The sequence below is a fragment of the Peromyscus maniculatus genome, chromosome 1, assembly GCF_049852395.1.
Source record: "Peromyscus maniculatus bairdii isolate BWxNUB_F1_BW_parent chromosome 1, HU_Pman_BW_mat_3.1, whole genome shotgun sequence".
In the NCBI taxonomy this organism is placed as follows: Eukaryota; Metazoa; Chordata; class Mammalia; order Rodentia; family Cricetidae; genus Peromyscus; species Peromyscus maniculatus.
In genome coordinates this window covers 157,197,154-157,222,292 of record NC_134852.1, presented here as the reverse complement: position 1 = coordinate 157,222,292, position 25,139 = coordinate 157,197,154, and the positions used below count along the sequence as shown (strand labels likewise).

Here is a 25,139-nt window from a genome sequence, read left to right as displayed (position 1 = left end):
TAATTCCTAGTGGCTGTAATTCTAGCAGTTGCAAGGTAGAGGCAGGAAGGTCAGGAGTTCCAGGTAATCCTTGGGTACACAGTGAGCTGGAGCCACCCTAGACTACAAAGCAGGAGGCTGGTGAGACGGCTCAGGGGTGAGGGTGCTTGCTGCTGAGCCTGAGGACCGGAATTCAGTCCCTGGAGCCCACATCGGTGAAAGCAGAAAACTGACTCCCGCAAGTTCTCCCGCAACCTCTGCACATGGGCACAGACACACTAACTAACTTACTAACTAAATAAATAAAATGTGATTAAAAATTAAGGGTTTTTTTTAAACAATATTTTTTGGCCTTTCTTTTAAAAAATGTTTTAAGATTTATTTTATTCTCTTATGTGTATGAGTGTTTTGCCTGCATGTGTGTCTGTGTACCGAATGTATGCCTGATGCCCATGGGGGTCAAGAAAGGGCACTGGATCCCCTGGGACTGGAGTTCCAGAAGGTTGTAAGCTGCCAAGTGAGTGCTGAGAATAAAACCCAGGTCCTCTAGAAGAGCAGCCGGTGCTCTGAACCACTGAGCTGCCTCTCCAGCCCCCATCTGGCTTGTCTTTAAAGAGATGCAGTTTCTATTGCTATGATGAAACACCATGACCTAAGCACCTTGGGGAGGGAAGGGTTGGCTTGGCTTACAGATCATGAATCACAATCCACTGAGGGAAGCGGAGGCAGGAACTCAAACAGGGAAGGAACCTGGAGGCAGGAGCTGATGCAGAGGCCTTGAAGGAGCGCTGCTGACTGGCTTGCTCCGAATGGCTTGTTCAGTCTGCTTTCTTATAAACCCAGGACCACCAGCCCAGAGATGGCACCACCCACCATGGGCTGGGCCCTCCCACAACAATCACTAATTAAGAAAATGCTGCAGGGGGCTGGAGAGATGGTGCCCAGCACTTACGAACCGCTAGGGAGCCCAGCAGTGGGGCAAGGTAACTTTAGCCTTCTATACCCTTGAGTGAAATGAGTACAGCCCCCTGGCCACCCCCCCCCCCAAAGAAAAACAGTTTAGACCGGAAGTCGCTGAAGAGAACTCTTAAAAATCGTGATAGGGAACCTGAAGTAGTGTAGCTCCTCACAGCTGATGGCTTCTGGTGCGTGTGTTTTTTGGGGGGAGACACTCAGTTTTCTTTTCTTTTTTGTTTTGTTTTGGGTTTTTGTTTGTTTGTTTGTTTGTTTTTCAAGACAGGGTTTCTCTGTTTAGCCCTGGTTGTCCTGGAACTCACTTTGTAGACCAGGCTGACCTCAAACTCAGAGATCTGCCTGCCTCTGCCTCCCGAGTACTGGGATTAAAAGGCACACACCACCACTGCCCAGCCAGACTCGGTTTTCTTTAAGGGGCTGGCCACTGGGAGTTTAACTACGCTCCAGTGAATGTATGGGCAACACAAATTGGACTTGGTATATTTTTTTTTTCTTTTCTTCTACTTGGGGGGGGGGCGGGTCACAAGGAGGGGGATGGACCTGGGAGGACGGGGAAGTGAGTGTGACCAGGGTGCATTGTGGGAAACTCCCAAATAATCAATAAAAATATTATGCTGGGGAAAAAAAGAAAAAAGAACTGAGTACAGATCATTCTAGTCTCCCATTCCAGACCTCCTCTCTCGACCCACTCCAACACATCCCCGAGCCAGATTAACTTCTTAGCAACAATAACAATGAAATAATAAGCCGTCATCTGAGTCCAGGTAATGGCTTGTATGAGCTCCCAGGTCTTAATCTAGAATAATATAGACCCCAGTGGCTCACAGAACCCGGAAGACAAGAGTGGGTGGAGAAGAAATCCTCCCGCTCAGGAGGGTTGAGGGTAGAATACTGAGGGAATCCAACCTTTTGACTTCTTTCCAAGCTACGTGGAACCTGAGTTGAGGCTCTAAGTAGCCTGTCCTAATGAGCAGTCTCAATTCCCAGCTGTTGCTTTAGGAGGGTGCTGAGGCAGGGGGACAGAGTTGGCAAACACCAACACCTGTTAACCCTGGAGCTTCAGGCAAATGCTGGTTCATTTTTAACATAAATATATCCCATGCGTATTTGGGCCTTATCCTAAAAGTGAAAACATGGGTATCCTGCGCTTTATCTAACAACTCCAAATGCTTAAATGCTTAAAAGGAGGCTCTGGGAGGCTGGGGAGATAGATAGCCCCCCCCCCCGGGGGGGGGCAAAGTGTCAACTATGCAAAAGCAGGATATGGCCAGACAATGGTGGCACGAACCTTTAATCCCAGAACTTGGGAGGCAGAGGCAGGCGGAGCCCTGTGAGTTCGAGGCCAGCCTGGTCTACAGAGCAAGTTCCAGGACAGCTAGAGCTACACAGAGAAACCCTGTCTTGAAACCCTCCCCCCCCAAAAAAAGCAGCAGGATGTGGTAGTGTGTTTGGAATTGACAAGGGAGGGAGAGGTGGAGGAGGGAAGACAGATGACACCAAGACAGAAAGAGGACAGGTAGATCCCAGGGCTCTATCCTGACATCAACCTCTGGTTTTCACATGTACTCACAGGGGTTAGTGTACCTCCACACACATACACATATAACATACACTGCACACACATTCAAAAAGAGGTTTTAATATCCAGACATAATGGAGCACATAGGTAAGCCCAGCATTTGAGAGATAAATGCAGGAAGATCAGGAGTTCAAAGCCAACCTTGGCTATCTAGCAAGTTCAAGGCCAGCTTGAGCTACAGGAGACCCTGTTTCAGCCCCTTCCCCAAAAGGTTAAAATACCATTTTGCTTAAGACAGGGTTCCATTATATATCCCAGACTGTCCTCAACATGATAATTTTCCTACCTCAACCTCCTGAGTCCTGGGATTACAAATCCATATGACCATGCCTGCCTGGTCTGCCTTTATCCACTGTTTTTGAAAATACCATGAACAAGAGCACCATCGGAGCTGGACATGGTAGCACATGATTGTAATCCCCACGCTCGGGCAGCCATGGCGAGAAGATGGAGGGTTCCATGCCAGCCTGGTGAGGCCTCATCTCAAGAAGGAGAAGGGGGAGGTGGAGAAGGAGAGAGGGGTGAAAAGGGGTGGGAGAAGGGGACAGATGGTGGCACACGCCTTTAAAATCCTAACACTTGGGAGGCAGAGGCAGGTGGATTTCTGTGACTTTCAGACCAGCCTGTTCCAGGACAGCTAGGGCTACATAGAGAAACTTTGTCTCAAAAAAAATAAATAAAGGAGGGGACGAGGAGACTGGAGAGATGGCTCATGGGTTAAGACTTTGGTTCAGTTTCCAGCACCCACATGACAGCTAGCAACTATCTGTGACTCTAGTTCCAGAGGACCTGACGCCCTCATCTGGCCTCTTTGGGTACTGCATGTACATGGTGCACAGTCATACATGCAGGCAAAACATTGAGGTACATACAATTATTTTTTTTATTTTTTATTTTAGAAGAACATCTCACTGTGTATCCCTGGATGGCCTGGAACTTTCTTTCTAGATCAAATTGGCCTTGAACACACAGAAATTCTCCTTCCTCTGCCTCCAGAGTACTGGGATTAAAGTTGTGAACCAGATGTGGATCTGGATCAATAATAAGTAAATCTTAAGAAGAGGAGGGGACACCCAATGGGAAGCAGAGCAGCAGCTATTTTGGCCAAGCACTCTTGAGCAGCTGAGTGTGAACTCAAGTGACAGGCACACCGAAGCCACTGAGTTAGGAATATGATGCCCTGAACCCTGCTCATGGCTGATTCTATTTTCCTTTCAGTCCCTGTCACTTCAGGGAACACCATGGCCGTGGATGTGACAGAATATCATCTGAGCGGTGAGTCTGCCAGACAAGACTTCCAAGGACCACAGCCTCAGGCAATGGCACCAGGGTGGGAGGTGTCAGTGGGATGTAAATAGCAGCCTTCTTTCTTAGCCACATAGACATGGGGACAACAACATCTGGGGGCCCTGTGGGGTCTGCTCATCTTTTCACTACAGTGGATTCTTTCTATTGCCTTGCTTTGCTTTGTGTGTTTTTGTTATTGTTGTTTTGTTTGTTTCTTAGACATGGTCTCATGTAGCCCAAGCTGGCTTCAAAAAAAATTGTTTTGCATTGAGTGTGTGTGTGTGTGTGTGAGAGAGAGAGAGAGAGAGAGAGAGAGAGAGAGAGAGAGAGAGAGAGAGAGAGAGAGAGAGACTATGTGTGGGCATACAGAGGAAGTATGTCTGTGCACGTGTGTGGTGTGCACGTGTGTGGTGTGCATGTGGTGGCACTGTTGGCCACCGTTGATGTCTGGAATCACTGCTCTTCCACCTCATTTATCGAGGCGGACAGTCTTTCAGTGAAACCCAGAACTTGCTGATCGACTAGTCTCCCTAGAGAGCTTGCTTTGGGGAATCCCTGTCTCTGCTTTCCAAGGCTGGAGTTACAGGCATTTGCCATGCCCACCACACTGGCGTTTGTATGGGTTCTGCGGATCCAAACTCTCATCCTCACGCTTGCACAATGTTCCACCCACTGAGCCATCTCCCAGGCCTGCAGCCCCGAATTCTCTGTGTAGCCAAGGATGAACTTGAACTCATGATTCGCCTGCTTCTTTCTACTTGCTGAGTGCTGGGATTACAGGCATGTGCCACCACACCTAGAAACATATCTGTTTAAAAGGTTCCCTCTGTCTGAGATGATGAGGGGTTCCCCGGGAGACCCTTGATGTACCATTCGCTGAGGATGAGCCTGTGGCATAGAATCCGCTCCTCTGGAGCCCCTCCTGGAATCTGTCCATGTTAGACAATGCTACACTTGCCCAGCTCAAGGATGCCAAAAGTCTGGGACTTACCCTTGCCCTTCTCCAAGGATTCTATGTAGTCCTAAGTTCGTAGATGACCTGGACAGTCCCCGTCAGACTCCTATAACCCTGCTACCAGGTGGCGGGTGATGTCATGACTAATACATGGCTGCCATCTTTCTTCCAGATGTCCCCTCCCCCGATTCACAATGAGAGGAGTGAGCCTTAGTGAGCAAAGGGACAGACAGTAATAGGTCAGGATGTGATCTCGGATTTCCTAACCCCCTAGTCCAGCATTCCCTATCACACCAGCTCTTACTCTAGTGTGGGCCCCACTGGCCCAGGGCTGAACTTCAGGATGGGGTGGCAACCACCTTTCTCAGTCCCCAGAGAGTCTCACTTTTCATCTACAGCCCCACTGGTCTTCACACAGAGAAGGTGCTGTGGCCTTGTGACAATGTCACACGGCTTTCCCAGCTCCCAGACTTTGTACCGTTCCTTGGATCTGACTGTCTTCTCTGCTCTGCTGGGCTAAGCCCTTGTGTCTCAGGTGGAAATCTGTAAAGTGCAGATCCAGAGCCAGACAATCAATAGATTCTCCTCTGCTCTCAGCTTCGTCATCTGAAAAATGGGGACTTCACGGGTCTCAGGACTCGGGGCCCATGGGAAGAGCTTAAGCAAAGCCTGGAAGTAGGGATCCGCACAAGATAAGGGAGCTATTGTTAGGCTGGGCGTGATGGTGCACATCTTTAATCCCTGTACTCCAGAGACAGAGGCAGTGGGTCTCTGTGGGTTCAAGACCAGCCTTGTCTACGTGGTGAGTTCCAGGACAGCCAGGGCTGCAGAGCTGCTGTAAGAGTCCCTCCCCTCCCTCCTCTCCCGTGTAGGCTTAGATTAGGCGTCGCTTCCATCGACACACCCACTGTCCCTCCTGGAATTTCATAAAATCAGTCAGTAAATGTGGACTAATTGTCATTCCATGTCACCTGCCTGGATTTTTCTTTCTCTGGCCCTACCTCTGCCACCCCTAGCTGCTGACTAGTACTGAAGATTTAGTACTCAGCACCTAGACCCTCACGAGCAGGGGTGCCTGACTCTGCTGTGCCCCTGGATATGCCCATAATCCTCTTGGGACCTTGGGCCTTTCTTCTGGAACTTTAGACAGCCCCCTGTTCCTGCCCGGCCTGCTGCGGCCCAGCTGGCCAAGTGCTTTCCCATCTCACCCTGAGTTTGTAGACTCTGAGGACATTCCAGATCCTGATGGGCCCGGGCCTGGGCCCCTCTTTAGGTGTCTTGGTTGTGGTTTCAGTTGGCTCCCCAATTCTATTATATCACAGGAAAAATCTAGAATAATTAGGGGGTTCATGCTTACAGTCCCTTCAACTCTCTCTATAACTGAAGATGACTTGAACTCCCGATCCTCCTGCCTCCGTTTCCCAAGTGCTGGGATTCCAAGCACGTGCAGTCACACCTGGCACACCCTGATTGAAACACTAGCCTGGTCTGCAAACCTTTGTCCCTATGCTGTGTGGTTTTTTTTTTTTTTTACATTGAAATCTATCATGTTGGAGAGTGGTTTTATTTTTTTCTTAATGCTAGCAGTGTCCCTTATCACCTGCATCCTAATGACCTAAGTTGTCATTCTCAAAAGCCAATGATGTCCCTGCCTATGACAGAACAGCCAGCCCCCAGCAGCTCCCTTGGTGGGACCTTCAGGATGTTCTCAGAGCTCCTCTGTTATAAATAAGCTGGGTGAGTCACACTAGACATAACATGTGTTGGGATTTGTCCCCTTCAAATAACATACCCTCTGGGGTGAGACCACTGAATGGGGGACGCTTGTCCCCTCCACTCTCTCAGTGAGGACACTGAAGCCCAGAGAGGCCGGTGACATGGTGATGATATACCTTGCGGCCAGATGGTGCGTGTCTCCGCTGTGTGACGTTGTCAGCCCTGGTTTTCCTCTGTGACAGCATCAGTGCTCATTGCTGGAGAATGCCTGGCTGAAGGTCCAGCCCTGACCTTTGGACTGTTGGACTTCGGGGAGCAGAGGCAAGGCGCCCTTCTGGCCCACAGTGCCTTGTTCTCTCCCTCCCCCTGGGCTCGGGTCCTTTGTCACCTCCCCCTTTGCGCTGGCCCACAGCTCCTAGCCCATGTTGCCCAGCCAGCCAGGCCTCTTCCTATTGTGTTTTTCCTCCTGTGTGGATGTCTTGCCTGCATGCCTGTCTGTGTAGCACCAGGGTTGCAGACATGAGCTGCCATGCCTGGCTTTTATGTCAGTGCTGGGGATCTGAACTCGGGTCTTTGTGCTTGTACAACAGGCACGGTACTGTTTGAGCCACCTCTCCAGGCTCCTCAGCAGCTCTATAGCTGTCCCTCAGTGTCTACAGGGGCTTCATTCCTGGATGCCACCGCTGCCCGGCAAAAAATTAACATTTTTAAATACAAATTTTGATTTTCCTTTTTTTTTTTTTTTTTTTTTTTTTTTTTTTGGTTTTTCGAGACAGGGTTTCTCTGTGTAGCTTTGCGCCTTTCCTGGAGCTCACTTGGTAGCCCAGGCTGGCCTCGAACTCACAGAGATCCGCCTGGCTCTGCCTCCCGAGTGCTGGGATTAAAGGCGTGCACCACCAACGCCCGGCTTGATTTTCCTTTTAAAATGTTTATTTACTGCATATTCATTTATCTACTCATTTAATTATGGCTTGTATGTGTGTGTAGGCATGCCATGGCCCCTGTATGGAGGACAATTTATGGGAGTTGGTTATGTTCTTCCACCATATGGTGTCTCAGGGATCAAACCCAGGTCATCAGCTGGTGGCAAGCACCTTTACTCAGTGAGCCATCTTACTGTACCCCCACTTTTTAAAAAAAAAAAAAAATAAACATGTTTAGGCTGGGCAGTGGTGGTGCACGCCTTTAATCCCAGCATTTGGGAGGCAGAGGCAGGCGGATCTCTGTGAGTTGGAGGCCAGCCTGGTCTACAGAGTGAGCTCTAGGACAGAATCCAAAGCTACACAGAGAAACCCTGTCTCAAAAAACCAAAACAAAGCAATGCGTTTAGCAAATAAGTATCACTAGGTAGGGTGGTGCCCTTGGCAGTGGAAGGATTAGGAGCTCAAGTCCTCTCAGCTACATAGCAAGTTTGAGGCCAGCCTGAGCTACATGAACCCCTGTCTCCAAAAACCAGAAAGCAGGGCCTGAGGAGGTGGTGTCTCTGTCTGTACAATGGTTGCCACGCAAGTTTGAGGACCCGAGTTTGTCCCCAGCATCCATGTGAAAGTCAGGACGGCATGTGTTTGTAATCCCATCACTGGGGAAGCAGAGACATGGCATCCTTGGGGCTCACTGGCCAGCTAGCGGAACTTGTGTCCAAAACAAGGTGGGCAGCTTCTGAAGAATACCCCTTAGGTTGACCTTTGGCCTCCACACGCATACACCCACCTGTGCGTGCACACCCATTCATGCATATGCATTCATGTATACTCACATAATAAAAAAAAGTCAAGCACATAAAACATGAAAATATGTAAGTACCAATAGTAATCAACTTTGCTGGGAGGTGGGGGCGTGGGGGGTGGGGGGAGGATAGGGGGGTGGGAGGGGGGTAGGGGGTGGCGGCGGCCCAGCACTCAGGAGGCAGAGCCAGGCGGATCTCTGTGAGTTCGAGGTCAGCCTGGTCTACAGAGCGAGATCCAGGACAGGCACCAAAACTACACAGAGAAACCCTGTCTCAGAGAAAAAAAAAAAGTAATCAGCTTTTTCCCTGGTGATCACTGTACCCCACTAATGACAGGCTGACCTTGTCTTGCAGTCATCAAGAGCCCCCCAGGCTGGGAGGTGGGTGTCTACGCTGCAGGGGCCCTGGCACTGCTTGGAATCGCAGCTCTGAGTCTGTGGAAGCTCTGGACATCGGGGAGCTTCCCCAGCCCCTCCCCGTTCCCTAATTACGACTACAGGTACCTGCAGCAAAAATACGGAGAGGCCTACGTGGAGGCTGAGCTGAAGGTGAGGCTCCACCCTGCAGATGTGCAGCGTCCCACCATCCGCTCTGATGCCCCCGGTCTCTGCACACACCTGCATTCACAGGCACATACAGGTCTGACATATAAACCTACATATAATTTTTTAGATTATTTTAATTATTATTATTTATTTTTGGTTTTTCGAGATGGGGTTTCTTTGTGTGACAGCCCTGGCTGTCCTGGAACTTGCTTTGTAGACCAGGATCTCCTGGAACTCACAGAGCCACCATGCCCGGACATGTAAAAATTTTTAAACGGAAAAAAAAATCTTAGCCAGGCAAGGTGGCACACATCTTTAACCCCAGCACTTTGGAGGCAGAGGCAGGTGAGTCTCTGAGTTTGAGGCCAGCCTGGTCTACAGATCTAGTTTCAGGACAGCCAGGGCTACAAGACAGAGAAACTCTGTCTTGAAAAAAAGTGAAGATGAGGGTTTTGCCTGCATGTATGTCTGTGCACCACATGCATGCTTGGTGCCTGAAGAGACCAGAAGAGGCCATCAGACCCCCTGGAACTGGACATACAAGTGCTCATGAGCAGCCACATGGTGATGTGTCCTAGGTGGATTGAACCTTTGGCTCTTAGCCACCCCGTGTCTCCAGCCCTAGGATTTATTTTTAAGGTTCTCTTATATACTGCTGAGTCTGAGATCATTTAATACTTGGCTGAGAATTTTCCAGGCATCACATGCAGTTCCAGAGAGCACAGCAGGACTCCGATACCAGATCAGATGCTCACTCATTTGGTGGGCTCCTGCTACTCTGTTGGGGGGAGTGTAAATTGGGACAACTTTCCCAAGAAGCATTTTGGCAACACATGTTGAAAACTGTCAAAAGGATTGTCCTCTGAGTCAGGATTTTAAGACAGCTATTTGAAGGTTGCTCGTCAGTGGCACATGCCTTTCAATCCAGAACTCTGAAGTAAAGGCAAGCAGATCTTTGTGAGTTCAAGGCTACCCTGGTTTGCACAGTGAGTTCCAGGCCAGTCAGGGGTACCTAGTGAGACCTGTCTCAAAAAACAAAAGAAAAGAAAGCTGAGGCTGGGTGTGGTGGCCCAGCCTGTCATTCTTAGCATGCAAGGGACAGAGTCATAAAGCTCAGGGATTCAAGGCTGTCCTTGGCTATACAGGTACGTGTGGAGGTCGGAGGAGAGTTTGTAGGAGACAGTTCTCTCCTTCCATCATGTGGACATGGGGAGTCCAACTCAGGCCATCAGGCTTGGTGGCAGACACCTGTACCTTCTGAGTCATCTCACTGGCCTTTGTGTTAGGCTTTTTATAATCTTTCTCGGAGGCTCCTCAGCCATCTGTGGAGTGGCTATGACTTACGACTCTTCACCTAGCCCCCTTCTTTTGGACACTTAGATTGCTATTGTTGTGTGATTGTTTTGAGACCAGATTGCAGAAACCTGAGGCTGACCTTGAACCCCTAACCCTTCTGTTTCCACCTCCCAAATCTTGGGGTTGTATATGTGCTCCTCCACACGCAGCAGCTTTTCCTTTTCGTAAATGTCATTGCAGTTGACATTTTTTATGTATGGAACTTTGTCACAACGAATAAGTAGTTTAAGAAGATGCTTTCTTCCATTTTTGTTAAGGAGAGAAAACTGAGCTAGATGTGGTTGGTGCATGACCCCAGCACTCAGGGGTTAAAGTAGGAGGGTCAGGAGTTCCAGGCCAGCCTGGGGTATGTAGCGAGTTCCTGTGTTGAGAGAGAGAAAGAGAAACAAAGTGGCTTGAAGTAATAATTCCCCTTGGCTGGTTTTGTGAAAGGAGAGCCTAGGGTACCTTGAACAAGCATGCAAAGGTCATTTCTGCTCTCCCCTAGAGATAGTGCCTGGGACCCACGTGATACTTCCCTGTCCCTTTTGTTCATCCACAGAGAGTCCCGCAGTGGAATGCCCAGCGGACCAACACTCGAGGACCATCCAGCCGCAAAGGCAGCCTCAGTATTGAGGACACCTTTGAGAGCATCAGTGAGCTGGGACCCCTGGAGCTGATGGGCCGGGAACTGGACCTAGCCCCCTATGGTACTCTCCGCAAGTCACAGTCGGCTGACTCTCTGAACTCCATTTCCTCTGTGAGCAACACCTTTGGGCAGGATTTCACACTGGGCCAGGTGGAGGTGAGCATGGACTACGATGCAGCCTCCCACACCCTCCACGTGGCAGTGCTGCAAGGCAAGGACCTCCTGGAGCGGGAGGAGGCCACCTTCGAGTCCTGCTTCATGCGCGTCAGTCTGCTGCCAGATGAACAGATTGTTGGCATCTCCCGGGTAAGTGGGGCTGGGTTCCCTGAAGTCCTCCAGGGAAGCTGACATCTGGGCGGGTGGGCAGATCTGCAGTACCAGACAGAATGACAGGGGGCGCTGGAGAGAAGATCAGAATGTGGCTCCAGAGTAGACCCGCCAGGCATAGAACCTGCTTTGTGTCCCTGCTGTGTACCAATCTTCCTAACACTCCAGGACAGTGGGAAACTGTCCGCTTCCACGCCTGTCAACATGGAGTCTTGGCAAGAAGAAACATGAACTGACCCGTCTGGCTGATCTGGGAGAGAACTCATTGACAGGCTCATTTGCTGTTTGCTTTGGAGTGGGTCTGGGAGGGTGGCCTTGGTGGCAGCATGGTTCCATGAGTTTGTGAACAAGAAGAGAGGCACACCCCAGGGACTGAAAAAAACATGAGAAGAAAGTGAGCCCCTGGACCCCAAATGAAAGGGCCACCTTCATAGGAGCTGTGTTCTTTCGTGAGAGGGTGTGGTCGGCCCCCAGGAGAACTTCATCCTTCCTCTGATCTCTGTTTTCTTCTGGTGACCCCAGTGGCTCACCCTGCTGGAAGCCAGAGACCAAGGGAACGTGCTGACAGCCCTTGACAGTCAGCAATCAGAGAAAGAAGGGGATGGATCCAGCAAGGAGGTCACTGGGTACCTCCAAGGTGACACACTTCGACAGCCATACCCACTGCCCCGCAGCAGGCTGGTAGGAGTCCAGATCCCGAGCCCTCTGAGATGGGCCAGGTCAACCAAGGGTCTCTGTGTTCTTGGAGACCCACGTGTCCAATCACTTTTACCACATTGAACATTTACTGGCTGTCTCTCCGTGGTGGATATTCCACTCCCACCCCTCCATAGTACCCCTGTAACTCTAGAAGGTTCTAGAACTACCCACCAGCTCTCTATATATGTGGTACCAAGGGTCTAATTTTCTACTGGCAGTACAGTGGCAGGGGGTAGTTAGAAATCGGGCTAAAATCCAAGTTCCACCGTTGCCTGGCAGTGTGGCCTTGAGTAAGTCACTTAAGCAGCTGGCTTCAGTTCCCCATCTGTCAAATAAGCATCACACTTATGAAGAAGGGCTGGGGTTTATACTTGCAAAGTGCTTAACTCAGTCCTTGGTAGGTGGTCAGGAGCACTTCTCAGACCATGAAGAGCCTGATACACATTATGTTGCTCTTGGTCTGAGCCACATGAAAGACCTTGGGTGACTCAGGACATGACCCTTGAGGAGGGACATTGGTGGACAGAAGCTTGGGAGGGCCTGAGACAGAGCACTGTGTGGCAGCAGGGCTCCAGGTTTGTGCATTGGGCTAGAGTGGCTACAGGAAGAGCCTTCCAGAGCCCAGCAGAGACAGAAGGGTGAGATCAGAGTAACTAGAGGCTGCTTGGTTCCTAGGAAGAGAGGCTTCATGACGTCACAGCCTGGCAGTCTCACTGTGGGGGTGGGGGTGCAGTTGCCTCCAGGTCAAACATCCCCCTCAGCTTCAGAGAAGGTGCCAGGGATGAGATCTGCTCTCTAAATACCACTGGGCAGTGACTCAGACGGCCCCCCACGGAAGGGCAAGCGGAGCCTCACGTGCCCCTCCCTGAGGACTGCCCACAGCTTCCTGGGGGGAGGCCAATGGCATCCAGAAGCAGAAGTGAGCTGGAGAATGAAGCATGCCCAGCCCTGCCTAGTCACTCCATCCATCTGTCTATCTGTCCACTCATCCATCCATCCTATGACAATCAGAAAGTCTTCGCCAGGGTTTACAGGGGGCTGTGGTTAGTGGCTGTTTATCTGCAGACAGTTGTCTGGCTCCCACTGCACGCCTGCCCCTCGCCTGTGCTAAGCTGGGCAGACACAGCATCTTGTGAGGATGAGGATTACTGGGATTCAATTATGGAAGCTTCTAATGCTGGGCCTGTAGGTTGACTATAACCAAGGAGGAGACATTAGGGATTTTAAACCTTCAAGGTGACCTCAACTTTTGGAGACAGAGAAATCAGGAATTCAAGGTTGCCCTTGGCTACATAATAAATTTGAGGCCATCTTGGACTACATGAGATCCTGTCTCAAAACAATCAAAAACCAATCAAACAGCTGGGCGGTGGTGGCACACACCTTTAATCTCAGCACTTGGGAGGCAGAGCCAGGCAAATCTGTGAGTTCGAGGCCAGCCTGGTCTACAGAGTGAGTTCCAGGACAGCCAGAGCTACATAGTGAGATCCTGTCTCAGAAATAAAAAAGATGGGGAGGTACAATATGAAGGGTCATGCTTGTAGTCCTAGCATTTTGGAGTTAATGGCAGAAAACTCAGGAGTTCATCCTGAACTATTTGGGAACCAGTCTCAAAACAAACAAAATTAAGGAAACACATCTTTTTGTTTGTTTCTCTGCATAGCTTTGGAGCCTGTCCTGGATCTCACTCTGTAGACCAGGCTGGCCTCAAACTCACAGAGATCTGCCTGCCTCTGCCTCCCGAGTGCTTGGATTAAAGGCGTGCGCCACCACCAGGCAAGGAAACAAATGTTTAAGGCCGAGCCACATAAAGGAGGACCAGAATTGAGACTGTGGGTACCAGAAAGCCCCTCCACGCCCTTCTCTCTATAGATCCAGAGGAATGCCTATTCCATCTTCTTCGATGAGAAGTTCTCTGTCCCCCTGGATCCCACAGCCCTGGAGGAGAAGAGCCTTCGATTTTCTGTGTTCGGCATTGATGAGGATGAGCGGAACGTGAGCACCGGTGTGGTGGAACTGAAGCTGTCTGTTCTGGATCTCCAGCTGCAGCCCTTCAGCGGCTGGCTGTACTTACAGGACCAGAATAAGGTACCGCCCGCTCTGGCCTACCTGTTCACCCACTTCCTGAGAGAGACGCCACTTTCCTGTCCCTCGACCTGGACCCTGACAGCATTAGGAGGACAGAGAAGGGGTTCTGAGCCACACTCTCGGGAAACAACTCACTGTCTGTGGTGGCAAAAACATCCTGCAGACACCACTGCTTACAGCACTTCTTTGATTTTTTTTTATTTTAATTTTTATTTATGTGCACTGGTGTTTTGCCTGCATGAAGGTGTCCGCCAACCTGGAACTAGAGTTACAGGCAGTTGTGAGCTGCCATGTAGGTGCTGGGAACTGAACCTGGGTCCTCTGGAAGAACAGCCAGTGCTCTTAACTGCTGAGCCATCTCTCCAGCCCCCTCTTCTTTGATTTTTTAACATTGTATTTATTTATGTATTTATTGTGTTTTCTGTGGGCATGTGTGTATGGGCATGCATACACACACATGTAGAAGTCAGAAGATCCCTTGTCTTCTGGGTTCTCTCCTTCACCATGTGGGTTATGGGTATTGAACTCAGGTCATTGGGGTTAATGACAAGTGCTTTTACCCACTGAGCCAGCTCTGCAGCCTGCTTCTCAGTTTTCTTTTCTTTTTTTTTATTTTTTAGTATTTATTTATCTTTATTTTATGTTGTATTTATTTAATCTTATGAGTATTTGCCTGGCTTGCCTGGGTGTGTGTGTGTGTGTGTGTGTGTGTGTGTGTGTGTGTGTGTGTGTGTGTGTGTGTGTACTGTGTGCATGTCTCATGCCCACGGAGGTCAGGAGAGGATGTCCAATCCCCTGGATTGGAGTTACATATGGTTCTGAGTTGCATTGTGGGTGCTGGAGACTGAACCTGGGCCTCCGGAAAAGCCGCCAGTGCGCTTAGCTGCTGAGTCATCTCCAGCCCCTCATCTCAGCTTACTCCACATCATCAGAGGCTCTGTTTCTGTAAGCTGCTGTTAGGGAGGGATGCCTAGGCCTGGCCCTGAGGAGGGCTCTGTCAGACAGGGGCCAACCTGAGCTTACTCCTGCTGCAATGCCAGGGAACACTACCGCTCGAGCAAATGCTGCCAACTTGGATCTCTTCACTCTAGGCATAGAAAGAAGGCTTTCCTTGGCCCCAGGGAGGGAACAAAACTGCATCTGATTGATGTGCCTGACAGGCCACCTCTGGGCCTCCTTCCAAGGCATGGTCTACATCCACAGCAAGGGAGGGGCTGTGCATGCTCCTTGGTGGGGTGGAGTGGGGTGGGGTGGGTGGGGAGGTTGTCCTTTTCTCAAGCCTGCCAGCCTGGTGCCTCGGTTTAAGAGTTACCCCGAAAGCAGCCACTTTCCAGTGGAGAAGGAAGCATCCGCCTTTCCCTGGGCCCTTTGACCCTGGAGGGCAGAAGACTCCTGAGCCGTACCTATTTCCACAGGCTGCCGACGCTGTGGGAGAGATCCTGCTGTCCCTCAGTTACCTGCCCACAGCTGAGCGTCTGACTGTGGTTGTGGTGAAAGCCAAGAATCTTATCTGGACCGGCGACAAGACCACAGCAGGTGAGAGCCCGTGTCCTGGGGGGGGGGGGGGGGGGGGGCGGGGCGCGGGGGGGGCGGGGCTGGGGCGGTGTGAGCATAAACGGGCACAGGACCCGGGCCCCTGTGGCTTCAGCTAGGCTCAGGAGCCAGGCATGGTGGGGAAAGGTTAGTCCAGCCGGAGAAACACGGGCACCCTGGAAGGTGACAAGCAGCCCTGGGTGTGGCGTACAGAGTAAACGGGAAAGTGGCGGCTTCTGAGGGCAGGCGCCAACACTGGTTCTGTGGCGCCAGACAAGAAACGGAGGGTCGGCATCCGTTTGTCAGACGGAGCTCAGAGACAGGGCAGCAACCCAGACTTGCAAGGGTTGGGGAGCAGTGCCCCAACCCCTGGGGTGGGCGCCGTGTGGGACCTAACCCCCTGTTGGGATTACTGGGACTTGACTGCCTAGGGCCCCGGGCAGCAGGAAGACTTGGTGTCTCAGAGCCGCACACTGTGAGGCTCTGCCGTGCTGAAATGCGGTCACTCAGGTCTGCTGTCTGCGCTCAGGCCACTAGTAGAAAAAGAAACATCTGGCTTGCCTCCTTCCGTGGAGTATGGGGCGGGGCGGGAAATTTGCAGCAGGCTGCCCTCTCTTGACTGGCCGTGAGAGCTTGGGTTTCTCAACTGGGAAGTGGATTTGAAATAATATCAAGGGGATGTAGCTCGGGGTTCAGTAATCACACTGCATAAAACACAACATGGGCCCCGTCGGCGGCAGTGGTGGTGCACACCTTTAATTCCAGCAGAGTTGGCGGATCTCTGTGAGTTTGAGGCCAGCCTGGGCTACAGAGGGAGATCCAGGACAGCCAAGGCTACGCAACACAGTGAAACCCTGTCTCCAAAACAACAGCAAAAACCCCAACATTGTAATACACGACTATAATCTTTGTAGTCAGGAGGTGTAGACAGGAGAGTCAGAAACTCAAGGTCATCCTTAAGACAACATCCAGCTATGCACAGTGGTGTTCACTTACAGGCCCAGCTACTCAGGGGGCTGAGGCAGGAAGATCCCTTAAGTCCAGGAGGTCAGAACCAGCCTGAAACACGTAGTGAGACCTTGACTCTCAATATCAGTCAATCAATCGGTGCTCAATAGCAAAGCAGGAATGGTGGCTCCTAGCATTCTGTGGGGTGAGGCACGAGGATTACAAAGGCCTTGTCCTTTTTGAGGTTCTTGGGTAGTGGCCAATCGTTCCTCTCAGCCGAGTACCTCCTACTGACACCCAACTTCTACTTTCTTTGTAAAGAAACGCCTTCTCTCTTAGGCTTTGGTTGTAATGAGGAATGTTTTCTCGTAGACCAATTGACTGAGACTTTGATTTTAGCTCTTATCTCACCTACCAATGTGGCCCATCCTGGGGGTGGGAGAAACGTGACTTTTCCATCTTTGGAGAGTAGCTTACCGCTCTGCTATGCTTGTTGAGGGAGCTCTGTGCTACATGGAAGTGTTTTAAACACCCTGTAACGAGCCCTGGGCACATCTGGGCACATTGTTCTTTGAGGGGAGGGCAAGGAAGAGATAGGAACAAGTTAGCAGAAGCGAGACCCACAGCAGAGACCCACAGCGGAGACCCACAGTGGAGCACCAGCCGAGCTCTGAGCTCCGGGAATCCTGTTGAGGAGAGGGAAGAGGGACTGTATGGGGGCGGGGAATCAAGATCATGATGGGGAAACCTACAGAGAGAGACAGCTGACCCGAGCTAGTGGGAGCTCTGGACTCTGGACTGACAGCTGGGGGTCTGCATGGGACCGAACTAGGCCCTCTGAATGTGGGTGACAGTTGTGTGGCTTGGTCTGTTTGTGGGGCCTCTGGCAATGGGACTAGGATTGATTTCTGGTGCATGAGCTGGCTTTTCGGAGCCCATTCCCTATGGGCTTGATGCAGGGAAGAGGGGCTTGGGCCTGCCTCAACCTGATATGTCAGGCTTTGTTGACTCCCCATGGGAGACCTGCCCCTCTCTGAGGAGTAGATGGAGAGTGGGAGGAAGGGGGAACTGTGGTTGGTATGCAAAATGAAAAATAATTTTTAAAAAATTCAAGGCCAACCTGTGTTACATAGCACGACACTGTCTCAAAATGAACAAACAGAGCCGGAGAGAAGTGCTCTAAGGCTGAGAGCACCTGCTGCTCTTGGAGAGGACTGGAATTTGGTTCCCGGCACCCACGTCGGGTGGTTTTACAACTGCCTGTAATTCCGGCTCTCTAACACCCTCATCTAGACTCTGCAGGCACTGCACTCATGTGTACACCCATGTGGAGACACTGACTATGTTCTAAATCAAAATAAAAGTAATTTTTTTTTTTTTTTTTTTTTCGAGACAGGGTTTCTCTGTGTAGCTTTGTGCCTTTCCTGGAACTCACTCTGTAGCCCAGGCTGGCCTGGAACTCACAGAGATACGCCTGGCTCTGTCTCTCCCCCCACTCCCCTCCCCCCCCACTTCCCTCTCCCTCCCCCCCCCCCCCAGTGCTGGGATTAAAGGCCTGTGCCACCATCACCCGGCTGGCTCTTTTTTTTTTTTTTTTTTTTTTTTTAGAGATTATTTATTTATTTAATGTACACAAGTGCTCTATTGCATGTATGCCTTTATGCCAGAAGAGGGCATCAGATCCCACTAGAGAGGTTTGTGAGCCATCATGTGGTTGCTGGGAATTGAACTCAGGACCTCTAGAAGAGCAGCCAGTGCTCTTAACTGATGAGCCCTCTCTCCAGCCCCACAGAACAGGATTTCTTTGTGTAGACTTGCTTGTCCTGGAACTCGCTCTATAGACCAGGCTGGCCTTGAACTCACAGAGATCCACCTGCCTCTCCCTCCCAAGTGCTGGGATTAAAATCCTGTGCCACCACCCCCCTGCCTGGCTCCATTTCTTAATATAAATAAGTAAATACCAAACAGTGGACTTTGGAGATAATGGCAATAGCCAAGGGTCAGGGAATCGGAGGCAGTGGGTGGAGCCAGAGTAGACAGGGCCACGCCAAGCAAGCGTGTTACTGACCCTCCCCCACATGCCTGCCTATAGACCCCTTCGTCAAGGTGTACCTGCTGCAGGACGGGAGGAAGATGAGCAAGAAGAAGACGGCTGTGAAGAGGGATGACCCCAACCCAGTGTTCAATGAAGCCATGATCTTCTCGGTACCCGCCATTGTGCTACAGGTGAGGGGTGCTGGATCCTCACAGGACCCTGGGCCGCTGCATCCCTCCAGTGCTGCCTCATGGGACCTCAAGCCAACCTCCTTCTAGTTAATCACTGATTGAGCCCACCACTGCGTGCCAGCCTGTGGTGAGGGACCCAGGCACCGCTTTATGTCTACAAAGGACAGGTAGGGGAGTCCCCAGACTTTGTAAACCCCATTGGAGGCTTCCCCAGCATTAGTAGTCAGGGGAAACTTCCTGCAGGAGGTGACAACCCAACTGAGCTCTAAGGAACCATACTGCCTGAAGATGAGCTAGAGGTAACCCCAGGGCCCAGGGGTGAGGGCCTAAACCTTCAGAGGTCCTACTGCAGGGACCCCACTAGAATCTTCTCACCCTAGGGCTTCCAGATGACTATGTGCGTCTGGGCAAACTCTCCCGACACAGGGATATCACAGGCTACTGGTTGGGGTGGTGGAATGAACCACAGAGAATAGAGCTTAAGCCATACCAGTCAGAGAGGGGATCTCCCTCCCTCCTCTCACGGTCTCTTTCTATCCTTAGGCACGCCTAACAATCAGAAAGTCCTTTGGCCCTTGTACTGAAGTCTGCCCTGCAGCCAAGGGACTGTCCGGGGCTCACCTAGTCCCCTCCTAGGGATGCTCTTGGGGATTCTTTGTTTTTCAGTGCTGATGATGAATCCAAGGCTTTGTGTGCTACACAACCACTTGACCACTGAGCTACCCTGCCAGCCCCTGTAGATTTAAAAGCTGGATGTTAGCCTCACTCTGAGTGTCCCAAATCTAGGACTCCAGGCAACATTCCAGCATTTTGGCTGGTCCTAGGACCATAACCTTGTCCCTTACTGGACAATCCACCCATTTGACCTCTGCTGTGGCCTGTTTGTCACACACAATGCCATTTCCCTCCAGCCTCGAAGCTGCTGCGGGACGAGGTAGGAACAGTCAGGCCAGCATCTCAAACATGTTCCCACTTAACCCTACCCCTCAGCTGTGATCTCACAGGATGATGCCGTAACAGCGAGACCCCCTGTGAGTGCTCTGTTGATGGGCCAGCAGTGAGTCACACGGTGTTTGTAGGTTTTTCTCCCCACCTACATGTGTAATTCATTTTCTTCCCAGAACAGCCCAATGGAGTAGGAAATGCTGTCACATTTTAAAGACAAAGAAGCAGGTAGCACAGGCCCAAGTCCCAAAGCCCAGATGCTAGATAGAGCACTTGTTCAGCACACACAGGATCCGGGGTTTCCAACACACACACACACACACACACACACACACACACACACACACACACACACGCGCGCGCGCGCACACGCACACGCACACGCACACGCACACACGCACACACACGCACACACGCACACACACACACCGCACCTCATAAACCAGGCATGGTGGTGCACTCACTCAGGAGGTGGAAACGGGGGATCAGAAGTTCAAGGTCATCTTCCACTCGGTAGGGATTTGAGGCCAGCCTAAACTATAGATAAATATAAATAATGAGGTGGCAGTGGCAGCGCACGCCTTTAGTGCCGCATTCGGGAGGCCAAGGCAGGCTGATCTCTGTCTGAGACCAGGCAGGTCTGCATAGTGAACTGCGGCTGCAGGCTAGCAAGGACTACACAGGGAGACTGTCTGAAAAAACAAAGCAAGGGAGCTGGACCGGGTGGTGCTTTCCTTTAATCCCAGTACTTGCGAGGAGGCAGAAGCAGGCCTGGTTCCAGGAGGGCCAAGGCTATTACACTTACACAGAGAAGCTCTGTCTCAGAAATAAACAAATAAACAAATGAAATCAACAACAACAAAAAGAAAACAAAGCAAGGGACTAGAGAGACAGCTCAGCAGTTAAGTACACTTGCTGCTCTTCCAGAGGACTTGGGTTCAGTTCCCAGTACCCACAGGGTGGGTAACAACCATCTGTAACTCTATTTTCAGGGGATCCAGCGCCCTCCTTTGGCCTCTCTGGGGACTGCACACATGTGATGCACATGCTCACCTGCACCCATATACATATATTAAAAACCTTTTTTTTTTTTTTTTTTGTTTTTCAAGACAGGGTTTCTCTGTGTAGCTTTGGACCCTTTCCTGGAACTCACTCTGTAGCCCAGGCTGGCCTTGAACTCACAGAGATCCACCTGCCTTTGCCTTCCAAGTACTGGGATTAAAGGCATGCACTACCACCGCCCAGCTATAAAAACCTTTTTTCAAAAAGGCAAAACAAACCAAAAAAAATTAAGACCAACAATAAATAAATAAACAGCCTAAGTTCTAAGCCTGATATGGTAGCACACACTTGTAATCCTAGTACTTGGGAGGCCAAGGCAGGAAGATCAGGAGTTCAAGTACAGCCTCAACAACATACAAGTTCAAAGCCAGACTGGTCTACATGAGACGATATCTCAAGGACAAGCAGGTCTGGATATATGGCTCAGGGGTGAAGAGCACATACTTCTCTTACAGAGTTCTGTCCCCAGCACCCACATCAGATGGTTCACAAGTGTGCCTGGTGCCCACAAAGGCTAGAAGAGGGTTCTGATACCCAGGAACTGGAGTTACTGAACCACCAAGTGGGGGCTGGGAATCAAACCAGGGTCCTCTGCAAGAACAGCAAGTGTACTTAACTGCTGATCCATCTTTTCAAACTCAAAAATAAAATAAATCTTAAAGAAAAAAATGTTGAGGGACAAAGAAGTGAGGGATGGCTTTTAAATCCTGCCGCAACTGTCATTTTTAGCACTTAGCAAAGTCACATCATAGCTGGCTATCCATCTGTAAGTAACTAGGACAAGCCTCCACTCCCAAGTCACGTGGGAAGATCCCGAGAGCTATACACACCTCACAGGGCCTGGTATTCACAAGCTAGGACCTCGGAGCCAGGGAGGACCCTTCAGCTGCTCCTGGTCCCAATCTCTTATGTCTCCTTCTCCCCAGGACCTGTCTCTCCGAGTGACAGTGGCTGAGAGCAGCAGTGATGGCCGTGGGGACAACGTGGGGCATGTCATCATTGGGCCAGCAGCCAGCGGCATGGGCACCACACACTGGAACCAGATGCTGGCCACGCTGCGCAGGCCTGTGTCCATGTGGCACCCAGTCCGGCGAAACTAGCAGCCAGGGCAGGCCAGATGGGCAGCAGAGCCACCAGAGCCGGGCACCATCTCAGTTCTATCCAGTGATGCCCTCTCCAGAGTCAGCTGGAGCTATGAACACCGGGGCTGCCCCACCTCCCGGGGGTCCTCATCAGCCACCTTGGATCCTCTGTTCAGACTGTCATGGAAGAATGGGTGTGACTATTCACCTGGGGACCTCGGGTAATTTCCCCACTAAGGACCACCTGGAGCTGGCTGGGGACCCAGCAGACTGACCAACTCTGTACCAGAGAGCCTAACGAAGTATGTCCCTTAGTCTACAGAGGTACATGGGCTTCAGAGCTGGCCGACCTCCCTTCTGCAATTCTCTTAGAAGAGGCCAGCTGTTAATAAGTCTCGACGGGCTAGTCCCTGTACTGACAGGGCTAACATTAACAAGACATAGCACCCAGGGTACCATGCCAGGAAGTCAAGATGGCCCTCTCCCATCCTGGTTGCTCAGCTCAATGCTGATCAAGTAACCACCAGCCAGATGGACTTGGGAAGGAGCCTGGAGTCTGGGGAAACAGGGAGGCTCTCTCAGACAAGGAAGTAGCTGCACTTTGAGGGTTAGGGAATCAACAGCATCCAGATTTAGTCCGGAGGGTAGTGGGGTTGTGGTAAACAAACAATAGAAAGGACATGAACTAGCCCATCCCAAACACAGCCTCTGCACGCGGCAGTGGGGACAGAAAAGGCCTGGAGACCAGGCTCAGCAGAAGCCTGAGGGCCACGTGAAGGCTCCCCTGACCCTCCACTGAGAGAACCCTCCCTGAGAGAACCAGAAGTCCCCGGGGGCCCAGATCCAGGCCCCAGTGCTGAATCCGATGCAAATCAGCACGGACCCACCGGCGGATGTCCCTCCAGGCCAGGCCTCTCTTGAAAGGAAGCTCTCTGGCAGGCTTAAATTCAACCCTAGGAATACTGGGTGTCTTAGGTCAAGTTCCCTAACACTGAGACTTCAGGGATATTTAGCCTTAGTCTGGAGCCAGTAGAAACTCTGGGGAAATGGTGTTCAGAAACCAAGGGTCGGGTTGTACTTCACTGCCGGAATCATTGACTCCCACCTGGTCAGAGTTGGAGGGGTTATCATAGCTCTCCAGGTGTCATAAATGCCATTTGATAATGCAGTCCCAGAAAAGTGGGGGCTTTGGGCTTCTTCTCTCTGACACCTGCAGATTTAAGAGGAGAGTGGTGGCCATGGGGAGTAATAAGAAGAGGGTTCTGCAGGCAGATCTCTGTGAGTTCGAGGCCAGCCTGGGCTACAGAGCGAGATCCAGGACAGGTGCCAAAACTACACAGAGAAACCCTGCCAAGAAGAAGAAGAAGAAGAAGAAGAAGAAGAAGAAGAAGAAGAAGAAGAAGAAGAAGAAGAAGAAGAAGAAGAAGAAAGAAGAGGTCTCCTCTGGTCCTTGGCCCTAATGAATCATGGATACTCAGATCCAGTCAGGAACCATGGAGACCCAGGTCTGATCACTTACCATCAATGACAAAGGGAAGGGTGGCTAGGACTGGGGCACAGGTCAGTAGGACTGGAGGCAGGCACCTGCCACAACCGGACCCTACCGGAGCCAGGCTCCTCAGCCTGTGGCTGAGATTAAGAGGTGAATACTGGATGAGGGATACTGGTGGCTGGGCCAGGCCTTGTCATCTGGAAGCCGGACTCCTTCTAATCCAGTGGCTTTGCAGGGCAGACCACATCCCCCAACCTCCATCCCCTTGTTCCTTCCTCCATACTGCATGAAATGTTGACAGTGTGCCCGGATGGCTGTGGTGCTGACCAGGAATGCTGACTGGAATGATTCTTGAACCAAAATAAAGCTGGAGCAGGAAGGGGGCCTTACAGGGAGCCCTGCTCAGTCTAGAGTCATTTTATTATCTTTACTGGGAATCTTCCTAGACCTTGGGCCTCACGGGGATGCTGTGTGCCATCCTTCCCCACTGCTGGCAAGGGGGCTATCATGGATCTACTTGGCAAGCTCTGAAGAGAGGTCTCCAGTACCGGTCCTGGTAGGGAAAGATGGGGATGGGGAAATCAAGAAAGGCTTCCTAGAGGTGGCACTTAGTTGAGGATTCAATATGTAAGGCAGGAAAAGCATTCCCAGTGGAAAGCACATTAGAAGAGGGTAGGAAGAGACAAACAGTGGACGGAGTTCTCTGCCTTGCTAGCTCAGGGAGGGACAGAAGATCAGGGAGGCCGAGCACGGGCCAGAGAGGGATAAAGGGCCTTCCATACAAGGCTGCTGAGAGCTGATGCTCAGCCTGCCGTCCAGCAGCATTTGAAGGCAGGCAGCTGTGGCATTCCCTTTGTAGAGATGTAGAAGCCAGAACTCAGAGAAGTTAAGTAACAGACCTAAGATCACACAGTCAGAAAGTCACAGAGTTATGATTCAAGTTCAGGCACATGGTTCATAAGCCCATGCTCTAGAACCTGAGGACATGCTGCCCTTTTCCCCACCCCTCAGAAGCCACTGAAGGGCAGCTGGGAACTTTCTGGATCCCAGCATACTCGGAGTCCTCGCCTTCCTTTCTGCCGGGCGGATCCCAGCACTCGGGAGGCAGAGGCAGGCGGATCTCCGTGAGTTCGAGGCCAGCCTGGTCTACAGAGCAAGATCTAGGAAAGGCATAAAGCTACACAGAGAAACCAACACCCCCCCCCAAAAAAAAATCAAGGTGCTATTGGAGGGAAAGCAGGATGGCTGAGGCTGGCAGAGGCAGTGCCCCCACCCCCCACCCCTTTCTTGACTCTCTTCACCTGTCCCCACCCCTTCTGACCCTTTCCTCTCCCCTATTCCTCCTGCCCAGGCCTATGGGCCTGCCTTCAGAGTCCTGGGCGCCTCTCTCTGAGAATTCACCCAAGAGGAAAGGTGTGGCTGTCAATAACTACACAGTATTGGCATACTGGAGGCCGGCCTGCCCACTGGAAGAGGAAGGTGAGTCCTTTCAGTTCCACCGATGACAGCAGCTCCCACCCCTGCCCCCTCTCCTGCCTGAGCCCACCCATCCCTGCCTGCAGATCCCAAAGTGAGTTAATTAGGGTCTAATGAGCGCTGAGATGGCGCCACAGTGCTCCTTCCCGGTCAGTTCACCCAATTACTGGCTTGCCCTTCCTAGCGGGAAAGCCCAACAGTGCAAGGCAAGGGGAGTGAGCCAAGCTGGAGGTCCGTGCAGCTGGGGGACCTGGACTCCCCACCGAAGGATGATTGGGAGGGGGCAGCTTCCGGGTTCTGCTGGACATAGGCCTGGGTCTGCTCACCTGCTGTGTGAAGTTACTTCTACTTCCAGGGCCTCAGTTTCTCCAACTGAAAAATAAAGAGTGTTGGACAAGTTGGCCCATAAAAGGCTCCTCCCACCTCTGACTTTATTTTTTAATTTAAAAACTTATTTTATGCCGGGCGGTGGTGGCGCACGCCTTTAATCCCAGCACTCGGGAGGCAGAGGTAGG

The 25,139-nt window shown here is 51.3% G+C and overlaps 1 protein-coding gene across 2 annotated transcripts in view; it reads left to right on the top strand.

Annotated features, from left to right (window-relative positions):
• The window catches only part of Syt12 (synaptotagmin 12), a 29,353-nt gene extending 5,800 nt beyond the window's left edge, over window positions 1-23,553 (top strand). For both annotated transcript variants that reach the window (XM_006980556.3, XM_076556851.1), the window contains exons 2-8: window positions 3,752-3,808; window positions 8,572-8,765; window positions 10,660-11,052; window positions 13,645-13,860; window positions 15,276-15,396; window positions 18,434-18,567; window positions 21,501-23,553. In XM_006980556.3, coding sequence (XP_006980618.1) covers window positions 3,775-3,808; window positions 8,572-8,765; window positions 10,660-11,052; window positions 13,645-13,860; window positions 15,276-15,396; window positions 18,434-18,567; window positions 21,501-21,674 — 1,266 coding nt within the window. In that variant the 5' untranslated portion in view covers window positions 3,752-3,774 and the 3' untranslated portion in view covers window positions 21,675-23,553. The remainder of the gene's footprint in view (window positions 1-3,751; window positions 3,809-8,571; window positions 8,766-10,659; window positions 11,053-13,644; window positions 13,861-15,275; window positions 15,397-18,433; window positions 18,568-21,500) is intronic.
• The last annotated feature ends 1,586 nt before the right edge of the window (window positions 23,554-25,139 follow it).